We start from the raw sequence: 22,583 nt of genomic DNA on the forward strand, positions 1-22,583 counted from the left end.
CGTCAGGACACGGAGCCTTGGATGCAAGAGGAGATGCTGCTGTAGCACACCTCTTGGCGGAGACAGCTAAGGACACGTTTGGGCCCCCAGGGCACTTGGTTGTGGCCACAGCTCAACAGCACGTCTCCTTTGCTGTAAATCAGCTCAGTCCATGTCTCCTCTGGCTGCAGGGGCAGATGCACTGGGGGACCAACTACCGCAGAGGGGAGAGAACAAGGAGTTACATGGGTCTGTCACTAAAAGCAGACTTCTGAGGGGACGTAGAGCTGACAGGCTTGCAAGAGGGAAAGGAGCCCCTTTCGCAGTGGAAAAGCCACGTGCAGCCTTTCCTAACTCCTGACCGTCACAGGCTCAGCCGCTGGCCCCAGGGCTGCTGGGGGCAGCAGCACTGCTGCGCATGCAGCCAGCCCCGGCCTCGCGTCCATCCTCCTGGGCCACCGCTTCCACAAGGCCTCCTGCAGCAGCTCTGCTCCTACAGATGAAACACAGACACCTGGAAAAAACTGCTTTGCACTGTCTGAAAATGAAGCTGCGATCCCGTGCCTCGGAGGATGGATGAGGTGGAAGCCGCCATCCCCGCAGTGTGTAGGAACCGATACCTACCACGGGTCACAGTCTCCCGCAGACATCGTAAATCTGACGTTTCCCTTCCTCTTCCCCCGGAGAAGGGTCTGCTCTGCTGCCAGCTCGAGTCCCTGTGTGCCCAACCAGCCTTTCCCTCATTAAGTATTTTTAAGTGAGGCAAAAAACTTGTTACCACCTTCTGTACCAGCAACTGGGGAAGTCTGAAACACGTGAAATATTTCCGGAGGTAAAAACACGTTGTCTGGTAGAAACCTTTGTCACTGCTCCTTTGCAAGTCTGCCTACACTGCGCAAGTATAAAAATTTGCCAGTTCTTCAGTACTATTTTACAAACAGAACATGATACATGCTCTTATTTTTTAACCACCCACTGTATTACACATTTCATAGGTCGTGTCCAGGAAGAAATGCAGAGCACCAGTATTTTATCTTTTGGTGGTTGTTTTGTCGTGGGAAGGGAGTACCTGAACCGCCGTGGTGGGACCCCAGGATCACGCAGCAGAGCTGGGATTCAGCCCACTGCTGGGACCCACCTCAGGCCAGACCAGCCGTGGAGAGGAGATGCTGCACATGGACCCCAGCCAGCAGCGAGGGTCCGCCCGGGGCACAAGCTGCGTACGTGCCTGCGGTTTGGGTTTGTAGAAGGGGCAAACCCAAAAGGAAACAAAGCAGCACCAACACAGCGTGTATCATTATGAAATTATTTCTCTGAATTAACCTCTTGGTTTAATTCAGTCGCAGCTTTCTGTATATGGGGCTGGTGTGGCTGTCTGATGTCTGTCTTGATTTTAGAAAGTCGGTGTCTGAACGGGTGACTGTAGTTCCAAAAAGGTTTAAGGTCCTTTGCCTGCAGTCCCTGGCTGCATTCCTAAATAGCCGTTTAAAAAGAGTCCACTAAATCAAAAGCCAGGTAAATCAACAGAGCACTCAACGTCGTAATGAAACCGGTTATAAGGTAAATTACAACATTATTCAAGCACACAAAATTCCTCCTCTGGCATTTGTCCTGCTAAGTGCAATGCACCTTAAAAGTGGTGAAATGATTTCTGGCAACCTGTGAAAGAAGCTGCGTCTGGGGGATGGGGCGGCTGAGCCCAGCCCCTGCCTTTGCATCAACCTTGAACTTTGGGGGGCTTCAGGCAGCAGCCGGCCACCGCTCAGGTGTGACCCGTGCCTTCTTTGAAAGGTTCATGGATGTGCTTTCAAAATGGTGCGGTACTGGCCACAAACACTGGCCATGTGCTCTCTCCCTTTCCAGCAAATCTTGTTACAATTTTCAAAGCAGGGGATTAGAAAGACTTTAATTAGGGACTTGGTTAGGAGGCTTGAGACTTATAAATCTTTTGTTACAATGAATGAAATTCTGAACAGATGTTGATGCTTTTGAAGCTGCCAAGACCCAAAGGATGGGCGCGCAGACCCTAAGGAGATGGCTGTTATTAAATATATTAGATATAAAAGGCTATAAGGATATAACGGCGAGAAGCCCAAAACAGAACACAGTTTCTGTGTAAAGCACGGGTGGCTTTTTCTGATCCATATCTTGGATTACGGGATTCTGTGCCTTTATTGTATGAAAATATCTGATATAGGTAAACATTGGAGAAGGAGGTCCCCCCCGCCCTGCTTTCAAAACATAGTCGAAGTGCAGTCGAAGCGGAAAGATTCTCATTTTACAGGACACCGCGCAGAGAAACGCTTTGTCCCAAAGTCTTGCAAGCAGGTCAGGGTGCAAGTTGGGAAGAGCAGCCCTGCCTGTCTGTTGTGCCGTGCTACTAACCTACATCCTCTGGTGAGGCGACAACTAAGGCATTTTGGATGAATTAGAGGTTCTCTGAGAAATACTGTAGCTACTGTGTACAAAGCTCCGTGCAAACCATCCTTCCCACTGTGCTGAGGCACAAAGAAGAGAAAAGCAAAATGCAGGAGAGAATACATGCACTCACATGACTTAATGTAATGTGAAACTAATCTAGTGAGCGCGCATCAGACTCTACAGTGATTAAAACACCCTTCTAAACAATCCTCAGGGTTTGGGGTGTTTTTTTAAAGGATAGCACTATATTTGCATGTAAGAGTTGAGCACAGAGGGCAAATTTATAGCTTTGCTTCCAAAGAGGAACAGAAGGGGTAAAAAGTGATCAAAAAGCGCCCATTCAAGCCAGCGGCATTTGGCTTCTTCCCGCAGCAAAGGAGCGGTGCGTGCGGTGCGGAGGAAGCGCGTGTCGGGCAGCCAAGCTGCGCAGGGAAATCCAACACGGGCTCCGGGGGCCACAGGCAGCTCCAGCGTTGGAGGGATGCAGCCCAGCAACCGCCGGCGATGCCGGGCAGCGGGAAGTCCTGCGGTGCTGAGGCATCACTCCTCACCCACCCTGCGGCTGGGCTGGGAGAGGGAGGGAAGGCTCCTTTCCTACTCCTGTCCTCCTTCCTTCTGTGATATACAGATTTTTTTCTTCTTGTGGTTTCTGCAATACAAACTGCTTTCCATCCAGGGCAGTGGAAAATCATTGGGAACCCAAAAAGGCTATGCCCTAAGACAGAGGCTCTGTAGCCTGCTCAGTTCCCCACTGCGCTACATCCCCTTCCTCCCAAACTCTCGCCCCAGCCTGGCTGCTTCCCACGAGGCAGAGCCGTGCCGCATTGCCTCCCATGAGCATCGCCTCGGCATGCAGCCACACGGACAAGCTTCTCAGCCTGACGCAGGCCACGCAAGCCGCCGTGCACTCAGTCTCAGCCAAGGCAGAAAGGTAGAGCAGGGCAGCCAAACTCTCACTGGCAATTAACCTAATTACTGGCTAAAAGCAGCAAGCACTTTGTTTTCAAGCACATCTGCCTCTGCCACAGCGTGAAGAAAGGGGAGCACCAGCTCTCCCTCTCCACCTTGCTGTGGGACACATGGATGGAGAGGGACTGCTCAGGGAGCCTATACAACTCTCTGTGGTGGAGATGGACCATGATTAAAGAGGGGCCAGCGAAAGCGCTCATGTGGCAAGCTGGAGAAAGCTGGCTGCACAGTGGTGAAGCAGGGTGAGACACGGCCCGGCACAGCACCAGTGACAAGGGAGAGTTTCTTGCTGGAGCACAGGTCTGCTCAGCCCTCCGTATCCAGCGGAGCAGAGCCTGCCGAGGTCCCACCAGCTCTGCTGTGATTTACCCACAAGGGATCAGGGCTGGTCGGCAAGGGACCGGCCTTGGAGAGGGGGAGCCCCGTGTCCGGTCTTAGTGCCCGAGCTGCCATGCGGTGATTCCCACATGGGGAGAAGAGGGCTGACGGGGAGCCAGGCAGCAGGAGCAGCCCCATCTCCCTGTCGCCCACTGCCAACCTCTCCCTGCACATCGGCAGTAGTGGACTGCACCGTCACCCTGCAAAGCAGGGGACCGCTTGACATGAAGCTAAACACAGAGACCAGCCTCTTTCATCTTGCACCTGGGAGGTGAAGAAGTCCTACAGAAAAGGACTCAAAAGGCAAGGGGGGGATCCTGTTTCAGGTCCCTTCTGACCCAACGCTGGAGGTCACCATAAAACTGTTCCAAATACTCCAAGAATTTGTTTTTTTTTCCTCTTTTTTCTCCTTTTTTCTTCCACGGAAAGAGTTGTAGGTTTGTGTGTCGGAAAGACCAAATTAATTAAGACGAACTGTAGCCCTAGCAATTAACGGGTAGGGTTTAGCCCGTAGATGTAGGAAAGCGAAGCAAACAATGCAGGGGCCGGCGAGGCGTGTGCGCCTCGGCAGCAGCGCAGAAGAAAAGACTTGGCATCTGGGAAGCGGCTTTTAAAAACGGCCAGGGTGCATTTGCTACAATAATCCACCGAAACAACAGCCGTCTAAAAATAAGGTTGTTTTCTAGGCTAAGCTCCTTTTAACTTCGTTAGTCATCACCAGCTCCCAAAATAAGCTCCGTGTAACAGTCTCTCCTAGTAGCGGCTGTAAACAAACCCGGCGAGGCGGGAGGGAGGCGCAGGGGAAAGGGAAGAGGAGCAGCGGGCGGAGGCGGGGCGGCGGCGGGTGGCCCCGCGGCGGCGGGTGGCCCCGGGGCGGCGGGGCCGGGGCAGGGACCGGGACCGGGGCCGGGAGCGGAGCGGCGGGGCCGGGGCCGGGGGGCGGCCGCGGGCCCCGCGCTGCGCCGCCGCCGCCGGCTGCCTGCGCCGGCTGGCGGGGCCTTGGAGCGGAGCCACGGTGGTCCGGGCAACGGCATTAAACAGGAGGAAACAGACGGGGGATTCCGTCATTTCAGCGGGGAGCGGGGGGGCGGGCAGGAAAGGAGAGTCCCGCCGAGGGGAGCGCGGCTGCCGCCCGCCCGCCCCGCGCCTCACCCCCGCTCCGGCCTCCCGGGAAGGCGCCGGGATCTCCCCCCACCCGCCTCCAGGCCCGTGGGGGAGCTCCGGCAGCTGTCCAGGCACACGCAGGACCGGGGGGGGGGGACGGCCCCCGCGCCGCCCCCGCCCCGCCCCCGCCCCGCCGGGAGCACCGAGAGCCGCCGCGCCGCGCCGGAGCTGCGCCGTCGGGGGGACGGGACGGGGGGGACGCTGCGGTGCCGCCCCGCGGCGCCCCCTGGCGGCGCCCCGACGGCAGGGGGGTCCGTCCCGTCCCGTCCCGTCCCGCTCCGCGGCCGCTCCGCAGCTTTAAGCGGGCGCCACGTCCAGGCGACCCAGCCCGGGAGCCTGAGGGGAGGCCTCAAGGGTCGGGTGATGCCGCTTGGGGGTTGAGGGGTTTTCCGTCTTTTTTCCTGTTTAGTTTTCCTTGAAATAAAAGCGTCGCCCTTTTGGTTTTGTTTTTTTCCCCATCTGAGGGGACGGCGCGGGGCGGGAGGGGATGTCTGTGCTCCTCGCCGGGCGGTTCTTTGGTGGGGACCGTCTTCCACCATGATTTAGCGGAGGAGCTCGCCCCGAAGAATCAGCCGCGGCCTCCTGTTCCCCAGGAGCAGGCAGGATTTCGTTTATATTGGGTTTATTTTCAACCACATATGGGTGTCAGGCACTAGATTTATGATTTTTTTTTTCTTCATAACACCAGATATGCTCAAAACCACCCCAAACTCTCCGCACGCCGCCGTCCAATTCCAACAGGAAAGCACGGTCCCCTCCTGCCAGCTGTGGGGGCAGAGGGAGGGCGAAGGGGGAGAGTGGGGCGAGGGGAACGGGACGCGAAGTGGCGGAGGCGGGGGCGGCGCGGCCCCTCTCGGCAGCACCCGCGCGGGCGGCTCCTGCCTGTGCCGGGGTGTCACGGCCGCGTCGGGGGCCGGGACGGGGCATCCCGGAGGTGGGAGGAGGAGTCACTGTGGGTTGGAAACCTCGCCTTCCCCCCGCTACGAAGTGATGAGATACAACTGTGTTGCTGAGATATTTACAGAATAATAATAAATAAAATAATAATAATAAATCTGGAGCGACTGAAACCGAGTCCACCGGGTCTGTTAGTAATTTAGCAGAATGGGATTTTCCTTTCTCTCGCCTGCCAGTTGATGCTCTTTTCCAAATTTCCACAGCGGGGGAAGCCTGCGATTTTTTACATAATGATTTCAGCATGCGAGGCTGCCTCGCTATTTTTTTTTTTCCCCTCCCTGCCTGCTTCCCTCTCTCCCCCGTCTCCCCTCCCTCCCCTCCTTCCCTTCGCGACCCCGGCGCGCCGCCCTCTCCCCCGAGGAGGGCACCCGGCTCCCGCAGGCTGCGGGGACCCCGCAGGAGGCGGCGGCGGCGGCGGCGGCAGCGGGGCCGGTGGTGGGCGGGCCGGGGGCCGGGTGGCCGCCGTGCCCCGCGGAGGGGCGGCCGGGGCCCGTCGGTGCCCGCCGGTGCCCGCCTCCCGCTGGCCGCCCGCCGGCGGCGGGGCCGGGGCCCGGCTGACATCACGGGGCCGGGGCGGGGAGAGGGGCCGGGAGGGGAAGGGAGGTGGGGGGGTGTTTTCCAGCTTTAAAAAGGCGGCGCCGGGCGCGCAGCCCTGCGTCAGAGCGAGACTTCCCCGCTCCGCACACTCACTCGCCCCCTTACCCCGCCTGCGGCACCCGGCGGGCGGGCAGCGCCCGCCGCCCCGTCCCGCCGCGGGCAGTGCCTCCGAAGTCCCCACGCACACCCGCCCTCCTCTCCATGCCCCGGCCCCGGGGGGGCGGCGGCGGCGGCGAGCTCCTGTGCCTCCGCAGGCGCGGCTACCACGCCGGGGGCGGCGCGGCCCCGGTCCCCGGGGCGTGAAAGGCGGGCGGGGGGCGCGGGCGAGGGGCAGGCGGCGAGGGGTCGGCAGCGGCCCGGGGCGCGGCGCCGGGGCTCCGCCGCCCCGCCGGGTGGATGCCAAGCGCTGCCCCGTCGGCCGCCGCCGCGCCGCCGTCGCGGGACCCAGCCAGCGGGAGAGAGGGGCCGGTGGCGGCCCCGCAGCGCGGCGCCCGCCCGCTCGGCAGCACCATGAAGGCGGCGGAGGAAGGTAACGGGCGGCGCTGCGGGCGGGCGGGTGGGTGGCGGTGTCCCCCGGTGTTTCCCCGCGGCGGCCCGGAGGTTCGCCGGCGGCCGCTTGCCAATAGGTGTCTCCTTCGCCTCTCGCACGGCGCCGCCTCGGCCCCGCCGCTGCTCCCAGCCGCCTCCCGCCGGGCCCGGGCCCGGGCCCGCTCCCGGCCCGGCCCGGCCCGGCGGGGCAGCGCGGCGGCGGCGCTGCATCGCTGCTCACCGCCAGCGCCGGGCTGCGAGGGCGCCTGAGGTCCGGTCAGTGGGAAACGCTGCGAAGCGGCTCGGGGATTCCCTCCCCAAACCCGGATTTGGTTTGGGGGGAGGTCAGAAAACACCGTGTAATTGCAGCCGCCCCTCTCTCTGGCGGAAAATGAGGGACCCTCCTAAAAAAGCGGGTCCCGGGCAGTGCCAGGCGCCGTACCAGCGGCCAGCCCTCCCCGGCGCACCGAAGCAGGCGGGCACGTCGCAGCCGCCTGCGGGGCTCCTCCGCCGCGGCTCCCCCGCGCCCCCGAGGGTGCGGGCTCCCCGCCTGCCCGGCTTCGGGGGAGCGCTTGCCCCGCGACCTCGGCTCTCTGTCGCGACTTCTTTCGATGGCCCGCAGTAACTCTGCTGCGAAAAGTGCGCTGAAAACACCACGGCAAAGTTTCTAGAGAGAAAGATCGTGGGCGCGGGGCTGGGGAAGAGCTTTGCGGGGAGCTGCCCCTCCCCACTGAACTTGGTGCTGCCAGGGGCAGCGTTTGGCCGGAGCCGGGAGCGGCTTCAGCCTCTCCTGTGCCAGTCGGGACATTTTTCTGCACCCGGAGCATCGTTCCCCAGCACCGCTCTGCCCACTGGCCAGACTTTCGCACCTCGCTTCTCCCGGCCGGCGCCTGTCGGCACCGCCGCGCCCGGGAAGCGGGGCCCCGCAGCCGGGTATCACCTCCGCGCCGCCCCGCAGCAGGTGCGGGGCAGCTCCCGGATCCCCTCTGCGGGCAGCCCTCTGCCGTGCCCCCCCACCCCCCCGGGCTGCTCCCGGGCTCCCAAGTTTCCTTCCGATCTGGTGTTGCCGCCGCTTCGCTGCTGCTGCTGGGGCTGAAATGTCGTGCCGGGCTCGGGCAGGGCAGGGCAGGGCAGAGCGAGCCCGCACATCCTGCAAAGAGAAAGTTGTGAAGAAGGGGGGGGGGGTGTCGCGTCCACGTCCGCCGTGTTTCTTCCGCAGCGTGCAACAGCGGGGCTGCCTTCCCCGGGTTTGTCCCCAGAAAACTGGACGGGTGCTCAGGACCCATCTTTTCTTTTCTTTTTTATTTTTAACACAGATGTTTTCACTCCAGGGGTTCATTTCGGTTAACAGGATCCTGCCAGTGCAAAAGCTGCAAGCGGCTGTGACTGTGGCTCCACTTTTGAAGCACGCGAGCACCTTTTTGGATTAAAGTTAATTACATTTATTTAATAGCATTGGCTTACATGCCTTTCGCACACTCGGACCTCTGAGGGCTGCACGCACAGTGTTTCCAGTGCTCTGAGCTTCAAGGCCACTGAATGCACCAACTCGTAAAAATTACACCCAGCAGACACAAAAAGCGTACTGGAGCCTCTTGTCCAAAAAAAAAAAATCCCCCTTCTTTATTTCTGTGGCATTTTTGATGCCTGTTTTAAAATGTCGCCAGCCCTCGATGATAGTTCTCTTCCCTGTTGATGGATTTTGTAAGGGACTAAGAAAATGAGGCCAGCCAGAAAGTGTGACCCAATCCAGGAAACACGTAGGGGAGCACTGCGAGTCAGGATTGCTGCCTGCAAATTAAGGTGCCCCTCGATTGCCAAACGACAACAATCAAAGAAAATACTCCATTTCTTGCTTAGCCTGGGAAGAAACTCTTGCAAAGTGTCCCGGTGGGAGGACCCCACTTTTTTTTCTTTGGGTCGTAGTGAGGTGCGGAGCCCTTTCCCTCAGAGAATACCAGTGGGTTAACGCCATGTACAAGTTAAATTCTCCTTCAGGCTGCGGGGCTGCAGCTAGAGCAGCCTGTCTGCTGGGTCCCTTCTCAGACCTGCGTTGCGACCAGTGGTCGGGATGGTGGATCGGTCGGTGGGCACAGGGATGGCACGTCTCGCTGGTTTCGCTCTCCCCAGTTTAATGGCACTGGTTTAAACAGGATTATTGATCGGCGCGACGCTGTGATTCCGTCCCCACATGTGGCATCACTTCGGTTTTAGCTTTCTGTAGTCCATCTCTCCTCTTTCTCCAAGGGAAGGGTGCCAATCGAAATACTTAATTGACAGCGCCCAGATCCATGGCACTGGCAGATCAAGCCGTCCGTAAATCGTTTGGGACAATTCGCCCGTGTCGCAGACACCAGCTGTGGGAGAGCCACAGGAGCGAGAGCAGCGGGTACTCTGGAGCTCCTCGTCCCCACCCCCCACCCCACCGGCAGGAGATGGGGAGCAGAGGACAGCCCGGCGCGGAGGGGCGGCAGGGGGGTGAGCCCGGCGAAAGCTGGGGGTGGTGCGCCGCGGGGGCTGGGGGCCGAGGCGAGGCGGCTGTTCCGCCGGTAGGCCCTGGGCAGCCCCCCGCCGTCGGGGCAGAGTCTGGTGCGGGCCGCCCCCGGCCTGCTCCGGCGTCCCGGGGCGAGCACGGCCCCGGCAAGCCGGCAGCCGCCGTCGGAGCGGTTCCGCTGCTGCCAAGGCCTTTTGCACACTGGGGTGACTCAGCCCCGGCACTTCGGGGAAGCGGCTGCGAGCAGGGCACCGAGGGAGCAGCCCCACGGCGGAGCCCCGGCGGCTTCTCACCTCCGCCCCACAGCAGACCCCGTCCACTGCGGGGCACAGCCCAGCCCCGCGGCGGGGCCGCCCGCTGTCGGCACCCCGGCCCCGAGGGGCCCTGCGTGCCCTGGGGCTGCCCCGTCGGCCCCGGGGGATTACCCCGTTGGCCGTGGGGGTTGCCCCGTCGGCCCCGGGGGTTGCCCCGTCGGCCCCGGGGGTTGCCGGTGGCCGCCGGCGCCTGCGAGAGACGAGACTGCAGCGCGACTCGTCCCGGCGAGGAGGGGAAAAAGCACAGCGGGCTCTGATGGAAAAAAAGTGTGTTTTCCTGGCACTTTGTAACGGAGATTTCAGCCGTAAGCCTGGAAAATGGTATTCCCTGAGTTTATAAGGGAATACCATTTCCATAACCGCTTTAAAAAACTATTCCTTTTGAAATCCGGCCTGAAGCTCGGGGAGCTCAAGAGTTGAGGCGAGCCGAGCTGCTGGGGCGGGGAGCTCCTTTCCCTGGCGGAGACTTCCAGACGGGACTCTGTAATCTGTCAGAAGTGCGTTTCTAAAAAGAAAAGAAAAGGCGGAAAAAAAAGAGTCTTAATTTATCTTTCCCTAATTGATTTTTCGCCCGCACGAGCGGGGAAGGCGGCGGGCCGGGGGCGCGCCGTACCTGCCCGTCTCGCCCCGCCACCGCCGCCCTTTGCAACCCGCCAGCCGGTGCGCGGCCTCGGCCCGGGACCTTTCCCTCAGCCGGTAACGTTACGAGTCCCGCTCTAAGACGCTTTTTATAGCAGTTGGCACTAGTGGGTGCTGCAACTAAGTAAAATAAATAATAAATAAATGAAAGCGAAGCCTCCTGGCTCGCAGAGGCGGCGTGGTGGGGACCCTCGGAGGAAGACCTCGGCGAACAGGGGGGTCACGCCGGTGTGCCGGCCGGGCGGGCAGAGCCGCCACCCCCTACTTCGCCCCCCTGAAGTCCCCGGCCGAGGGCGGAAAGCGCCGCTCCGTTTGGCAGGAGCCCGGCACCCGCGACAGTCGGTGACCGCCGGCCGGGAGCAGGTGAAGTCCCGCCGCCCGGCTGCCCCCCCGGCCTCCCCATCCCACCCCCGCGGAGCCGGCCGTCTCCGCAGCCCCCCCCGGTGCCGGCCCCCCATGGGAGGGCCCCGGCGGGGGGGTGCGGGGGGAGGAGAACCAGGGGCACGGCGGTTGTTTGCATCGACCCGGAAACATCAGCAGCGGGAGGGAGGGCGGATCAGCGGCGGTGAGATAGGCCGCCCGTCGGGGCCGGGGTCACGTTACCGCCCGCAGCGGCCGCCGTCCTGCGCCGTGCCGGGGCTTGCGCGCAGCCCGACGCCGCCGCGGGGGAGCTGGGCCCGGCCCGTCGTCAGCAGGTGTCCGGGCGCGACGGGGCGGGCCCGACGGGGCGGGCCGGGGGGCTGCGCCGTCGTTTGGGTGCCGGAGCGCGGCGGGGGTCGCGTCGGGAGCCATGACGGGCGTGGAGGCCGAGCAGGAGTTCGACTTCGATTTCCTCTTCGAGTTCAAGCACAGCGACGAGCGCGGCGGAGGTGGGTCGCGGCGGAGGTGGGTCGCGGCGGGGCGGCCGGGGCAGCTCCGGCGGGGCGGGCGGAGGGATGCTGCGGGGAGCCCTCCCGTGCCAGCCCGGTTCTGAAGGGGAAGGTTATCCCGCCCCGACCGTTTCGGGGGGGTCGGCGGGCCGGGGGAGGTGGCAGTCCTGCCCGGCATGGTCGGCCCGGTGCCGGGCGGTGCTTGTCGTCCCCGCCGCGGCGGGAAGCGGCGAGCGGGGCGGCGGCGGCCGCGGGGAGTGAAATGCTGCCCCGGCGCTCTCCTGAGCGGTGCCCTTGCAGCGCCCGGGCGGGCCTGCTGGGGGGGGGACGGCCGGTGGCGGGTTTTCGAAACTTGGGGACTTGTTCGAGCTCTTCAAGGCCCCGCGTTGTCCTCTCGCACGGCCGCCCTCCTCCCCCGCCGGCAGCCTGCGACCGGCCGGGCTGCCCGGGGCCGGCGGGGGGCGACCCCATCGCACAGCTCTCACCGCCCCCCCCCCCCAAAGCTCCCGGGGGTGGAAGTGGGGATCTGGGTCTTGCCCGTTACCGAGATGGGCCGTTCAAAACCCGCTTCTGCCCCCCTCCTCTTCCCCCCGTGAGCTGGAGCTAGTTAGGCTCAGGGTTTAGCTTGAAGGTCATCCGTAAATAAAAATAACGGGCCTGAATTTATCCCGGGTCACACCGTTCCCAACTCTGGTGTCTGGGTCCGGCTGTCTTTTTTTTTTTTTAATGACTTTGAACAATACGTGAGGTGTAAACGAGGTGAAAAAGTCTGGAACTGACACAGAGAGAAAGTTGTCGTTTCCTGGTATGAGGCTGAGTGCGACGGTGGTGGCTGGTCACCATAAAAAGCTCTCACACAAGTAGATGATTTAACGCAGCCTCAGAGTAAGGCTGCCTCTGTGTCTGTGCTTCATGTTTTGCCTTTACGTTGAAGCAGGTTCCCAAATCCTTGCCTGTGTCTCGCAGCCTGCCGGGATGCAGGTGAAGGCATTGTGCTCCCCTTCCTAATGCTCCCCAGTTGCTCAGCTCTCCAGCCCATTTTCAGTGTCCAAACAGTTGTTAGGAGCTTCTCAGTTTTTAGAAAAATGTGGTTTTAACCTTGAGTTTCACACAAGGCTTTTCAGATGGGTGTCCTAGTAATTAGACACCTCGAAAGCGGAGGGGCCTAACCAAATTGTCAAAGCCCTGGTGAGAAAAGTACCTAACTCCCTTAGGCAATTTTGAAAGCATGGATTTAAACACAGATGTAGACGTGGCTTCATCTTTAGAAATGTAAAATAGCTCTCACCTTCTCTGAAGCCCCTCTGAGCTGCAGGTGTTCATCATTAAAGACTGTAAATAAAAACTGATGGTGCCCAGTGCCTTGCAGGACCAGCCCATTAGTGACAAAAAGGAATAAAACCTTTGGTCTGTGAAATTAACTAGAAAAAAAAAACAATCTGAATTTTTTATGTTGTCACAAAGTGAAATGCAATATGTGAAGATGTGCTCACAAATCAAGGGGTCCAATTTCTTGTCCTAGTTACAGTTAATCTAAGTGTGGATTTGTTGGAACAGAACTGTTGCAGACCTGCCCTGGTCTACCTGATACTGGGGCTTGGCTCAAGATACTAAAATACAGTATTGAAAGTGTCTTGGTAGTAAGTGTGCTGGTCCCGGAGACCTCTGTGGATCACAGTTGTGACAGGGACTCCGTGTTAAAGCGCTGCCTTCCTTTCGTCCCTATCAGCACTGACAAAATACCCTGCACAGCTGCGTTACGTGATGCAGTTCCATGCCTTCGTAGCCACCTCCATCTCCCATCCCTCAAGACTGGCATTTTATTTCTACATGTCTCATTCACCCTGGTGAGGAAAACGTCAGCGTGTTATGAATGCTGACTATGTATGTGCGTTTGGTTAATTTTGTAAATACGGAAGTTGTGGAGAAGAACGCAGTTTTCCAGAAATCGTAGCTGGTGGTTTTTAGCTCACAAACCAAGGATTCAGTCCTGTTCCTCGTTCTGGCTTTGGGGCTTTTATATTTGGTGGGCATACTTCCTACACGCTGCCTGAAAATTTAAGGTACCTAAATGTATTTGGTAGGCTTTGGACCTTGCATCTTTCAATTTTGAGTACTATTGTGTGGGAAGTTGTATGACACGTTATTTTTCTTCACCCTTTAAAAGCTGATGTTAAAAATATGCACAACAGTTCTAAAAGAGGCTGTTCCTTGCCATGTGCATTAGGGGGGCTTGTCACTTGGAGCACTTGGGTCTGTCTTTCAAATTTTTTTTTTAAAAACTGGGTTGCAAAGGCTGGTCTGAGCCTTTTTATTGCCTGGGCTGCAGATCGCCATCAGCCTTCAGTGTTCGAATTTCACCCTAGTCATGCATTAGAGTTTAAGAGAACTGCTGGGTTCACAGTACTTTCCACGCAGGTAATAATTATCCCTGATATTTTGTTTTTTTACCTATTCATTTTTAATAGAAGATCCCAAGGCACTGATTCTGGGGTCAGCAGATGCTGCTGCTGCACCCCATCTGCAGAGCCCACCCAGTGGGTGCAGAGCTGGGACAGCCCGTGGTCCCCTGCCCAGCAGTGCGGTGACAGGGACATCACCTTCCCCTGGAGCTGGAGGAAGCAGTGGAGGGGTTGAAGCTGCCTTGAAGGCGCTGCTTAGGCCCTTTCTCTGAACTAATTTATGAAACGGAGAAGGTCTTACCACTGTTGTGTCACTTTGGGTATGTTTTTTTTCCATGAAGAATGAGAGGGAAGCGGTCGTGGTTTTGGTGATGCTGAGTGGTGTGGCCTTGTGGCAGGGCAGCAATAAAAGGGGACTCATTTTGGAAGGAGGGGACTCTGATCCCTCAGGCAGGTCTGAGCCTCGCTGCGACCACCGCCGTCAGGTTATCCTTGTCATCCAAGTAGCACCTCTTTCTCTGTAGCTTGTGCCTGCCTTGTGGTTTGAATAGAGTGTGAAGCTGCAGCGTGTTTTGAATAATCCAGTCGTACTTGTGGCACGCTCCGGTGTAATTTAATGACCCTTCCTCAGTAAATGGCCGGTCTCTGAAGGCAGAGTAGAGAGCGAGTTCAAAAGGTGGTGTTGCGCACCGTTCCTGCCTGTTACCTGACATAACGTACATCAGCGGGAACATCGCAGAGTTGCCGTGAGACTGCGACAGCGCATTAATTTTTCCTAAGTACCGTTTGCCTGGGAGTCGTTGCCAGCACGGAGGATGACACCAGAGAGGGCTGAGCTGATAAGCAAAAGAAAGAGAATAGCCGCCGCTGCGCTAGCGTTACCACCTTGGAGGCTCGTTTGCATCTGCAGTGCTCCGGGGCAGCGGGTCCTGTTGGGAATAACAGCAGCAGTAATTAGCAAAGCTTTTCCGTGTCTCCCTAGGGAAGGTGGGCAAGGGTGAGCACCTGGGGAGCTTGCCTCCTGGGAGGGAAGGGGATGAGCTGCCCACGTGGACCATCTGTGGCCAGGGGAGATGCAGGAAAGTGCCGCTGCCCCAGCAAAGCTCAGGGAAGGCTGATGTGCTGCAAGCACAGCCTGGGGCTGGGGCTGGGGCTGGGGCTGGGCGCGTTTCCAGCCTGCTGAGAGGAACCTGCAGAAGAGCAGCGCCCAGGCTCAAAGTTCAGCAGCTGTTGCCCCTGACAGGAAGGTTTCGCTGTCTTTTTCCAGTATGGCAAGAGATACTGGCGTTAGGGGCTCTGTTGGCACTGGTGTGCTGGTGGCGCAGAGCCTCCCCGCTTCAGAAAGCACCGGAGCAATGACTCCTGATCCTGCTGCCATCAGTTGAGGGCTGTGCCTGTCCCTCTGCGCAGCCCACCAGTGTCTCCAAGGGTGTCCAAGAAAGACCCGCACGTGGGCCTGGGACAGGGGAGCAGAGACGAAGGGCCGACAGCGGAGTGAGGCAGGGACGGTCTCCTGCGGACTGGCATTGGGGTGCTGGTTCCCCATAGCACAGCAGGGATGGAGGCAGGCGAAGGGCGGGTTGTTCCCCTGCACCGGGTGAAGGAGCCCCTCGGTGCAAGTCTGTGAATCTGTGCGAAGGTCATCTGTCACCTTCCAGGTTTTTCACGCTGGCTGTGTAGCTCTGCTAGTGCTTTTGTAGACCCGGAGCTGTTAAACGGTTAGACCCGTGGCCAAGAGCGCGCTGCTGGCAGCGCTCGACGTGACACACGCAATAACCAGCAATTTCAGTGGAATTTCAGCTGTCGCGGAGTGGTGAGACATCCATGTTTATCCTTCACCTGGCCTCTGCCAGTTGGGCTGGAGTATAAGTGGTCCCAGAAACCAGAGCAGGTCAATAGGTCCGTCTTGTTCCAAAATCCTAGTTAACTGGAACCAGTTGGAAACTTGCTGTAATGGAAATTTCGTTTGTGTATAATTTTTTTAACAGGACGCAGTTGATCATGTTCTTTGCTTTAGTCTGCCTCCGCTTTTGTTTTTTGTCCTGTGTTTTTTGTGTATTCCAACTTTTCAAGGAGGGAATCAGGCTCACTTACATAAAAGCACATTACGTAAATGCAGTCTCTGAATGCTGAAGCACCGTTGTTTGAAGGCTCAATTTTTTGCTCTGAAGGTTTGCATAAGAAGAGTGTCCTTGAAACAAACTCAGTCCGTGTACCTCCCCCTCCCAAGATAACTCGTCTGATGCTGCTTAGTTAGTAGCATTTTCAAGGATGCGAGTCTGCAGCTTCTCCCCTAGCACGGCACGCCTGTGGGCTCAGTTGCCAAGGCGAGCTGTGCTTTTGTGTGTTGTGCCATGTCCCTCCACTCCAGCTCAGTATGTTACTAAGTGAGTATATTTGTGCAGCATCTCATATCATTCTTTTTTGTTTGTTTGCTTGTTTTCCAGAACACTATAATTATACATCTTCAAACGTAAATGCTGGCTTGCCTCTAAATGTGGCACATTCCTCATTGTCAACTCCATGTCATGGCCTTCAGACATCAAATCCCGTCATTTCAGTTGTCCCATCAACAAACCATCCTTCTGGATACGGAGGACACATCGACAGTGGGGCTTCCGAGTATTACCTGCCTCCAAACATTAGACCTAATGGAGCTCCAGCACTGGAGAGCCCTAGAATTGAGATCACTTCTTACATGGGACTTCATCATAACAACAACCAGTTTTTTCACGATGAGGTTGAGGAGGCCATCCCAAACACCAAGCGGTCGCCCTCCACTGCCACTTTGAACTTACCAAACATCGAGGCGTACAGGGACCCGTCCTGCCTGAGTCCAGCGAGTAGCTTGTCTTCCAGAAGCTGCAACTCTGAAGCGTCTTCCTATGAGTCCAACTACTCGTATCCGTACACTTCACCCCAGACCTCTCCGTGGCAGTCCCCATGCGTCTCTCCGAAGACCACTGACACAGAGGAAGGCTACCAGCGCAGCATGGTGGCCTGCACTTTGCTCAACTCTCCGAGGCACTCTCCGTCGACGTCTCCCAGGACGAGCATCACGGAGGAGAACTGGTTGGGGGCTCGCAACTCTAGGCCTCCGTCTCCTTGCAACAAGAGAAAGTACAGCCTCAATGGCCGGCAGACCTCCTACTCCCCGCACCACTCCCCCACACCTTCTCCACAAAACTCGCCACGGGTGAGCGTCACGGATGAGACGTGGCTGGGGAACACCAACCAGTACACCAGCTCCGCCATCGTCGCTGCCATCAACGCCCTCACCACCGACAGCACCATAGATATGAATGACGGGATTCCCATCAAGTCGCGGAAGACCGCTATTGACCACACCCCATCCATGACTCTCAAAACTGAACCGGCTGGTGAGGATCACGGGACCATATCACCAACTGCCGATTTGTCACCAGAAGACTTCTCCAGCTTTCAGCACATCCGGAAAGGAAACTTCTGCGAGCAGTATCTGTCTGTGCCACAGCATCCCTATCAGTGGGCCAAACCAAAGTCTCTGTCTCCGACATCCTACATGAGGTAAGAGACCCTGACTTAGAGGGAAATCCTGTTAATATCTTTATCACATGCTTTTTTTTTTCCTCTTTCCCCTTCCTGTCTCTGCTTCCCACCAAATCTGTCTGTCCACTCATTCCGCTTAGCTGTTTCTTGTGACACTGCCTCTGTCGTTTGTGTGGCGTGACCACGAGTATAACCTTGAAGGGTTAAAACGTCTATCCTGGGAGTCATCCACACATGGGTTGTAACTGGTTATCCGCTTCCCAGGGGACAGACTACAGCCTGGGAAGTCTGGAAATGGGGTATTCAGAAGCTCGTCAGGCAGCAGGACAATTTTGTACCATCAGACCTGTGGCTTTACTTAAATTGTTCATGTCTTAATATGTTTTTGTTGCAGGACTAAGAGATGTTCCCATTATTGTGGCTCTTACAAGGCCTTTTACATTTACACTTTACAGATAGTGAATAGAAAGAGAATAGGAATACAGTTCTTTTGTGCATTATTTCAGCTTTTATTTCACTTCATCTGAAAGCTTCTTACCAATCTTTTTTTCCCGTTTGTGTTGGATTTTCTTTTTTCCCCCTTTCCCACCATTTTTATGCTTAAAGAAGAAAACCTTATTTGTCAGATGTTAATACACTAGTCACATTTATTTATCACAAGAAGACTCCAGGTAGGAAGCACCACAAAATAGCCAGAATTTGAGTTACATCCATTGCTTTCTCTTTCAGTCTCAGTTATGGTCTTTATTTGGAAGTCTACTAAAGGCTGTATATGCAGGGGCACACAGTGCAGGAAAAGCGTTTGGTTTTCCAGAAGTTTGCAGGCTGATCCCAGTCCCTGGTTGTGATGACCACCCCCTTCCTCTTCCTCCCCCATCACTTCTGGCTTCTTGCTTTTGACAGCAAAGGCGTCTTTCTCAAAATGAAAGCAGTGGGCACGCAGCTGAAGTGTTTTAATTAGTGATACATTCCCTGGCTGTCAAACTTGCCAATCTCACTTTTCTCCAGCCAGCACCTCTCTGCCACATGCTGTCTCCCAAAACTGAGATTGAGCGGTCCATGGCCCTTTGTGTTACAGCGTGCGGTGCTGCGGTCCCCTTCCTCATCGTTCTCCTCCTCCTCCTCTCTGTGTTGCCCAGGCTCCATGCAGGACCCTGGCTCAGTTCAGCGCTGGGAAGCACAGCAACCCCTTTGGGTCTGGGCAAGCCATCCAGAGGTAGGCACTTGCTGCCTTTCAGAGCTGGGATAGAGACTTTTAACACCAGGCAAACTCTTCAGAGCCTTCCTGTGTACTTAAAAAAAGCCTTTCACGTTCCCCACTGATGTGCCAAGTAGCCCGTGTTCATCAGAGAGGCCAGCCGTGGGCTTTTGCGTTGGGGGGCTGCTTTTTGCTGAAAACTTCAAGGGCAATAATAGGACAGTTTGACCAAACAGGCTTTTTTATCTTTCTGTTGCAGCAAGCGGCCCGTAGGCGCTTTGCTGCCGTCTGTCAGGAGGCAGCCGGCATGCCTGTGCGCTAACACAAACAAGAAAGGTGAAGTGTACAAAACGGAGCCCCGCTACGTTGTGTATTTAACATTTTTTTCCACTGTTTTGGTCTCGTATAAAATATGTTTCCTGGTTCGCAATATGTTTCCATGTGATCTCATTAACTCGTGCTCTAGGGCAGTTGGAAGTTACTGTCGAAATGTGATTTTAAGTTATTTTACCAATCAGATACACTGACCGTGCTTCCTTCCACCAAAAATACCTCTCGTTTTATGTATATGAAAGTGCTGGGCAACTGAGCACGGACGTCAACAGGATCACAGCCTACGCAACAGAAACTATGTTATTTTAAATCTTTCCAAAAAAATTGGTTAAGAATTTGTCACAACAGAGCTGGATTTTTTTCCTGTTATTTTACACATCTGTTCTATTTCAAACGCGAGGGCTGCAGGGGTGGGTTCCAACAAACAACTCGGGCTCCAAAATCTACCCGGTCATAATGATTTCGAGATAACCAGATTTGATTACCTCCTCTGTCTCTTCCTGAATACGCGGTACGATTTTCATCAAAAGCCAGCGTGCCTTGGAAAATCACTGACGCCTTTCCCTGCCTCTCTCGCATTCCCATCTCTTTGGGGGCAGGAGGGAGCGGGATCAGGCAGACCGGCGTCTGGGTGCTCCCTCCTTTCCCAGGGCTTTAGAGCTGGCATCAGTCTAAAAGGAAAGCTGCTTTTTTGTATTGTTTCTAAAATTGATGATGTTTTTCATTTGTCGTAATTAGAGCTCAAGCTGCTTTAGGCTTTTCAAGTCCCGGAGCAAGGGAATAATGAGAGTATATAATAAGAGTATAATAATGCCTACCTTAACAGAGACGCGGTCTTTCTGCTTTGTGCTTCTCCTGGTTGCTTACGAGGACTGTGAGCTCGGAGGCTCAGCTGGGTCCCCAGGCTGTGGGAGCAGGTTTGGGCTCACACATCCCCCTCAAGGGCTACGAACAGGTGACTCAGTTCCTGCGTGAGGCTGGGCACGCGGGTGCTGGGGGTCGCAGGACGGGGTGGGAGGGCAGAGCCTGACCCCGCAGCCGAGGCTGGTGCTGCACAGGGTAACCCAGGTCTGCTGGGGATTTGTCTCTGCCGTGCTTCAGATGCAGCCCGGGGCCTCACGCCAAATCTTTGGAGGTAGAAAATATTTTAGAGACCAGGCTGAGATTTGCAGGAGAAGCTTTGGAACAAACCCTGGGATGGCGATGGGAATCATACCTTTTCCATACCAAAATGGGTTACCTAAATATACCAGTCTGCTTCAAAAACTGCTGGAGGTAAATCATTATGTGGAGAGTCAGGAGATGGTCTTTGCGAAATTCTGCTTTAGCTTTTAGCTCCAAGTTTTGTTTGTTTGTTGGTTTTTTTTTTTTAATTTCAGTATTTATGCATTGTGCTGTCTCACTCAAATGCGAGAAGTTTCTGTTTGTGGACTCTCTTTTATAGTTAATGTAGCAAACATTTTAGAAGGAAGCACTCTACCAGGCCCTTACTGCGTGGGCAGGTGATGCTCTGTGTTTCTCAAGCCCTTGCTGTCTCAGGTGTTCCTTTCTGTGACATTTCTCCACCACTCCTCAGTGCTGTGTAGTGAAGAATCTCTCATAGGCAAAAATGTCAAAGCCAGAAGGAAAGTACAGCACTGGACTTCTGCCCTTGGGTATGGAGGCAGTGTTAGCGACTATTTCCAAAACTAAAATCCCATTTTTATTTTTTACCTGCTCGTTAGCATGTCCAAATTCATCCTATATTACAACAAAAGGTATAGGCGCTCACAAAAAAGCGCTGTATTTCTGAGTATCTGACATTTTTTATGACTTCCTCTTTAGCCTCTGTATTTGACTAAACATAACCTGAAATTTCCTAGAGACAGTTCCTTACTCGTTGAAAAGTCATGCACTGTAGTTATTTCAAGTGTCATCAGTTTAATCCAAGAAGCGTGCTGGCCTGTGACACTTGAGTTTTCATTAAATGTAGTGTTTTATGGGGGAAGGGGGAAGAGAAATGACTGGGTTTGTTGGTTGGGCGTATGGCGTGTATGAGGTCTACCACACCAAAAGGAGCTTCCAGGAATAGACGCCCAGTTCCAGGTGGTTTATAAAAGCTCCCTGCTGTATTTTCTCGTACAGTTTATTTTTTTTAACCGTTGAAAGCCACATTTTCTGTAGCTGCAGTCTCTTTTTCAGCCTCAGAAATATACCTGTATGTTCTTGACCCTACAGGCAACAGGGTCATGTAGTTTTACGTATGGAGGATGTAGTTCGCACCCAGAGAATGTATGGCTGGATACCTGTCTGCCAGTTGCAAACGCACCTTTGGCTTTTATCTGCATCAATGGGCTTGTTTATTTTTTGTGGTTTTTTTGGATTCCACTTTTGTGACTGTGACAGTATTAAACTCAAGCATGCAAAAATCATTTGAGGCCCCAAACCATAGGATTTCCTTAACAATTGTGATTTTAAAATGTTGCATATTTTTTCCTTCTTTCTTTTGATTTGTAGATGTTTCAGATGCTCTTGATGGGTTTGGGGTTCTTTTTGTTTGTGTTTTTTTTTTTTGTTTTAATAGATGTTTTGGTCCAGATTATGAGATAGAGGACAACCTTGCTTGGGAGAAGTTGAATTTCTCAAGGAATTGGGGTTTTTTGAAGGTGGAAAAGGGCACCAGCTACCTTAAGATGAGACAGTCACCGGTGCAGGAGCACCGCATTTGCTGACCTGCGCGTTGATGGTGAACTTGTGTGTTTATGGCAAGGGAGAGGAAGTTCCCCAAACAAAGCAAAGGCAGGGCTGTCTGGGCAAGACCCAGTGAAATGAGGACTTGGGGCTGTGAGTCGGTGACCATCTCCTGGGACTTGTTAGTGCTAATTGAGGGGCGGGGTGGGGGGGGGGAGTGGACAGGGAAGAGCCTGAAGTACCTCTGACCTTTTTCCTGCTATATTCATGCTGGGTGGGGTATTCAGATGCTTTGACAAGTTTGGTTTGCTACCACGTGCCAGCGGCTTTTGATTACGTTAGGGTGCTGTACCATAAGGCTGAAGACTGCTTGCAAGCCTGTCTCAGTAGACTGTTTTTTTTGTTTGTTTGTTTGTTTGACTTGATCCTCCCCACGCTTTCTCCTGACGGTTTTGCAGGTCATTCAAACGCCCCTGTGAGCAGCTTATTAATGGCCTTCCTTCACCAGCTCATTGTAGCACCGCATGATTCTAAATTCAGAATGAGCAGAGATGCAATGCCAGCCACTTGTTATCTCCATTCCCGCGGCACTAGTTTCTTGTTCTTTCTCTTAAGCCAACAAATGCAAAATTTCCCATGCAAATCGATCTCTGAATGTGAAATTTCAGGACGGTAGTGTTAAGTGTTATCTGGGAGCATGACGACGACTCGCATTTTCAGTCTTCAGCGTGAGGTATTCCAGCGCGCTGCATGCACTCCACGGAGGAGCTACTTGCTCGGCTTGCCAGCAAAATACAGCCAAGTCTGGGGTGGGACGCAGCATCTATTTTAACAGCTCGCAGCCGGATTGCTCAATTGTCAGACAGGAAATTTAAAAAAAAAAAAAGGAGAGAAAAATCTACCCGTGTTAACTCATGGGTGAAATATAAAGCAGGTATATTTTTCTGATCACAGTCAAGTTGGTGGACGTGTAGGCATCATTGTTGTTTTCTTACACTTCCAAGAAACGCTCGAGGATCTTTAACAGGCATCTGCTTCCATGTGAGACGCGGGCGATAAATAATAAATTGCAACCATACTTGCATTTGGTGCACAGTTGGAGCAGGGGCAAACTAGCAGCCTGGTAAAAGTTTCAGCAGCCCT

At 55.4% G+C, this 22,583-nt stretch overlaps 2 protein-coding genes across 9 annotated transcripts in view; one reads left to right on the plus strand and one right to left on the minus strand.

Moving 5' to 3' along the window:
- Positions 1-6,850: 6,850 nt before the first annotated feature.
- Positions 6,851-22,583, plus strand: part of NFATC1 (nuclear factor of activated T cells 1) — a 114,870-nt gene continuing 99,137 nt past the window's right edge. For 5 of the 7 annotated variants that reach the window (XM_054191677.1, XM_054191679.1, XM_054191681.1 and 2 more), the window contains exons 1-2: positions 6,851-6,994; positions 16,159-17,257. In XM_054191677.1, the coding sequence (XP_054047652.1) occupies positions 6,862-6,994; positions 16,159-17,257 (1,232 nt within the window). In that variant the 5' untranslated portion in view covers positions 6,851-6,861. Of the gene's footprint in view, positions 6,995-11,085; positions 11,326-16,158; positions 17,258-22,583 lie in introns of those variants that run through there. The other 2 variants (XM_054191678.1, XM_054191682.1) reach the window with 2 other exon arrangements.
- On the minus strand, positions 8,376-11,122 carry LOC128905496 (nascent polypeptide-associated complex subunit alpha, muscle-specific form-like). 2 transcript variants are annotated; one of them, XM_054191684.1, is made up of 2 exons: positions 10,415-11,008; positions 8,376-10,306 (listed from the first exon to the last, which is right to left on the minus strand). In XM_054191684.1, exon 2 carries the CDS (start codon positions 10,156-10,158, stop codon positions 9,193-9,195), a length of 966 nt encoding a protein of 321 aa, XP_054047659.1. In that variant the 5' UTR covers positions 10,159-10,306; positions 10,415-11,008; the 3' UTR covers positions 8,376-9,192. The 2 variants fall into 2 exon arrangements, with proteins under 2 accessions (XP_054047659.1, XP_054047660.1); XM_054191685.1 differs by lacking the exon at positions 10,415-11,008 and adding an exon at positions 11,044-11,122 and having other exon boundaries at positions 8,461-10,306.

The sequence above is a fragment of the Rissa tridactyla genome, chromosome 2 (assembly GCF_028500815.1).
Source record: "Rissa tridactyla isolate bRisTri1 chromosome 2, bRisTri1.patW.cur.20221130, whole genome shotgun sequence".
Lineage (NCBI taxonomy): Eukaryota > Metazoa > Chordata > Aves > Charadriiformes > Laridae > Rissa > Rissa tridactyla.

Coding starts and splice junctions, on each gene's coding strand:
- LOC128905496 (XM_054191684.1), bottom strand. CDS start 10,158: ATGGAAATGGTATTCCCTTATAAACTCAGGGAATACCATTTTCCAGGC.